General features: G+C 55.5%; 1 protein-coding gene across 1 annotated transcript in view; it reads right to left on the bottom strand.

Annotated features, from left to right (window-relative positions):
* Positions 1-2,124, bottom strand: part of CSF2RA (colony stimulating factor 2 receptor subunit alpha) — a 20,089-nt gene extending 17,965 nt beyond the window's left edge. The window contains exon 1 of the mRNA XM_028491540.2: positions 2,088-2,124. Coding sequence (XP_028347341.2) covers positions 2,088-2,124 — 37 coding nt within the window. The remainder of the gene's footprint in view (positions 1-2,087) is intronic.
* Positions 2,125-2,823: the final 699 nt, after the last annotated feature.

Here is a 2,823-nt window from a genome sequence, read left to right as displayed (position 1 = left end):
AGGAGGGAAGGAAGGAGGGAAGGAAGGAAGGAAGGAAGGAGGGAAGGAAGGAGGGAAGGGAAGGAGGGAGGGAGAAAGGAAATAGATACCCTGAATCTTCATCATCTCCTCCCGGCTGGATCCCAACAATGGAAGACCCCACCCACTCCCTTTTTCAGGTGTGCACACCTGGGCCCCCGCACACCTGGAGACAAGCACCCAGCCTCAGATTCCTGCCCCCAACTCCCCCCCACCCGCGGGACCTCACTTGCTATCGGAGAGGAAATAAAAGCCACAGACCAAACCTGTTCCAACTTCCCCACCCGACTGACATCTCCTGCCCTCCTCCCACGATGGGAAAGCACCCAGCTCCCTCCACCTGCGAACGGGACCCTGGACCACCGAGCTTTCCTCTGGGTCTTGTCCCCGATCCTCTGTGCTGGGGCCGGGGCGCCCTCCCACTGCACCCCAGAGGCTCTGGGAGAGGGCCTTCCTGAGTCAGTGCACGCCCACAGCGACTCTTGCCTTGCCTTGATTTTCACATCCGCAATTTGTGCAACGCCCTTGCAGTTTGAGCTGAGCTTCACTTAACAGGACGGGGGATGGGCCGTGGGCAGGGTGCGGAAGGGCCACAGTTGGAAGCGTCTTAGTCCTCAGTGCTTACGGCACCTGCGTTCCTCACCTGGCCCTCTGTCCGGTCAGCTTCCTGGGTGCACTTTTCTCCTCCTTAGTGCCGCATCCTACCTGCCTCGGGGAGCGGGGTGGACCCGCAGCGGTTACCCAGGGATACACACTATCTTAGACTGATCGACACCCTACAACCCAGTTCCCCATTCAGCTTCCTCTGAACTGAAAGCCCCTTGGCTTCTTGGTCATTGTGACGGGGCAAAGCCAGAAACTCCTGTAAACTTGACTTAAAAAAAAACAACCAAGTTCTCACACACCACAGAGGGACACAGAAATCCACCCAAAGGTTGCTGCTTTAAATCATCAGTTCATCGCAGCCCCCGGCTCTTGGTCAAGGATGCTGAGAAAACCTCCAGAGGACACTTCACGCAGAGCATGAGATAATCAGTGCCATGATGTATCATGTTCAGACATTACCTGGTTTAATTCTCACCCCCCGTTGTACGAGGCAGCTCCTGGTACCCTCACAGAAGTGGCCGGAAGACCAAAGTCCAGTGACATCTCATTCTTTCACTTTATTTGTTGCCTTGATTTTTTTTTTAAGTCGAGGCAAAATTCACGTGGTATAAAATTCGCCCTTTTAAAGCGTACAGCTCAGTAGCACTTAGCACATTCATAATGTTGTGTAACCCACCACCCCTATCTGGTTCCAGAACCTTCTCATCCCTCCAAAAGGAGACCCCATCCCCATGAGCTGTCACCCCCCCATCACAGTCCCCCCAGCCCCCAGACACCATGAACCCACTTTCTGTCTCTGTGGATTTGCCCGTTCTGGTTGTTTCCTATAAATGGAATCATCCCACATTTTGCCTTTTGTACCCACTTTCCCTCTTTTTTTGGTTTTCACCAGGCTGGGTTTTCTTTCCTCTTTTAAAGATTTCAGCTTTACCCAGATGTCATCTGGAAAGAAGGTGCTGAGACCATGTCTCAGAACAACATCTCTCAAATTCGAGGCACACACAGGAAACCCCTTGCAGGGGCGCGGGTCCGTGGGTGAGCCTTGCACAAGCTGGCGTTTTGATCTTGCTGTGGTTCTGGCGGGGGGGCGGGCACGGATCACTGTGATCAGGCAACGCGGAGACACAGAATGCAACGCCACCCTCTTCCACAGCACCTGTAACCTGGGCAGGCCACCCGCTCTGCAGGACACACAGCTCCACGAAGGCGTCCCAGCCGAGCCTTTGGACTAAATCCAAGCCACGTCCCAGGCACAGGCTCGTGCAGGGAACTCCACAAACTCCCACCGTAAGCTGGCTGACTCCCCGGGACTCACTCAGACCTTAAAACGCAGCATCACGTGCTACGAGGCGTACGCTTCGCCGATAACCATCTTCACCTGGCTGCCCTTCGCCCAGCAGCTTTTATGGCCCCGGATCAAGGGGACCGGACCACCCCACCGCACCGCGCTCGCCCCTGCCGACCTGTGTTCCTCCATGCTGCTTCCTGACGCTCCCACATCTGGCCGATCCGACGACCAAGTCTCCTCCTCGTCCGAAAGCAAGTGCCCAGATTGCGCGACGAGAACGTTCCAGCTCAGTATCTTCCTTTTTTTTTTTTCGTCCTTGATTTCCTCCCCCGCCTGTGGTGTTCCTCATTACAAGGAATTGGGAAACCTTCGTGGTGGCGTCGCCCCCCTTCACCACAGATACAGAGAAGGTCACCTTCCTTAAAGTCCCAGCGGCCGGCTCATGACGTCGCTCAGACCAGCTACGAGGTGGGCCTCTCGTCTCACCGCCCATTTTCATCACCGACGTGGAGAAGGTCATCCTGCTAACAGCTGGACCAGACGGTTCACCAGGTCTTCTCAGAGCGGACGCCATGGTGGGTCTTCATGTCTTCGGTGGAGAACAGCCCCTTGCTCGCATTCACAACCAACCCAGTTCTGTTCAGTTTGTCAGAAGTTTCCTGAGTATCCCAGGGATTTAAAACCAGCCAGAGCGGGTAGGAAGTGGCTTTCCAGCTCATGATGGGACAAGGCTGAGCAGAAGGGGTCATGGGGGCTGGGGACACAAACGCAGCCCTGGAAGTCCCCAAGGAGGGTCCGTCACATGAGGTGGTGGACAAGAGTGGGTGTGGCGTTTCACTGGGACTACATCCCGGGTGTGAGGGCAGAGATGATGTCTCCCAAGCTAACTGGGGCTTCGGGGCTTCAGAAAT

The sequence above is a fragment of the Physeter macrocephalus genome, chromosome 7 (genome assembly GCF_002837175.3).
Source record: "Physeter macrocephalus isolate SW-GA chromosome 7, ASM283717v5, whole genome shotgun sequence".
Classification (NCBI taxonomy): Eukaryota; Metazoa; Chordata; class Mammalia; order Artiodactyla; family Physeteridae; genus Physeter; species Physeter macrocephalus.
This window is presented reverse-complemented; position numbering and strand designations above follow the sequence as displayed.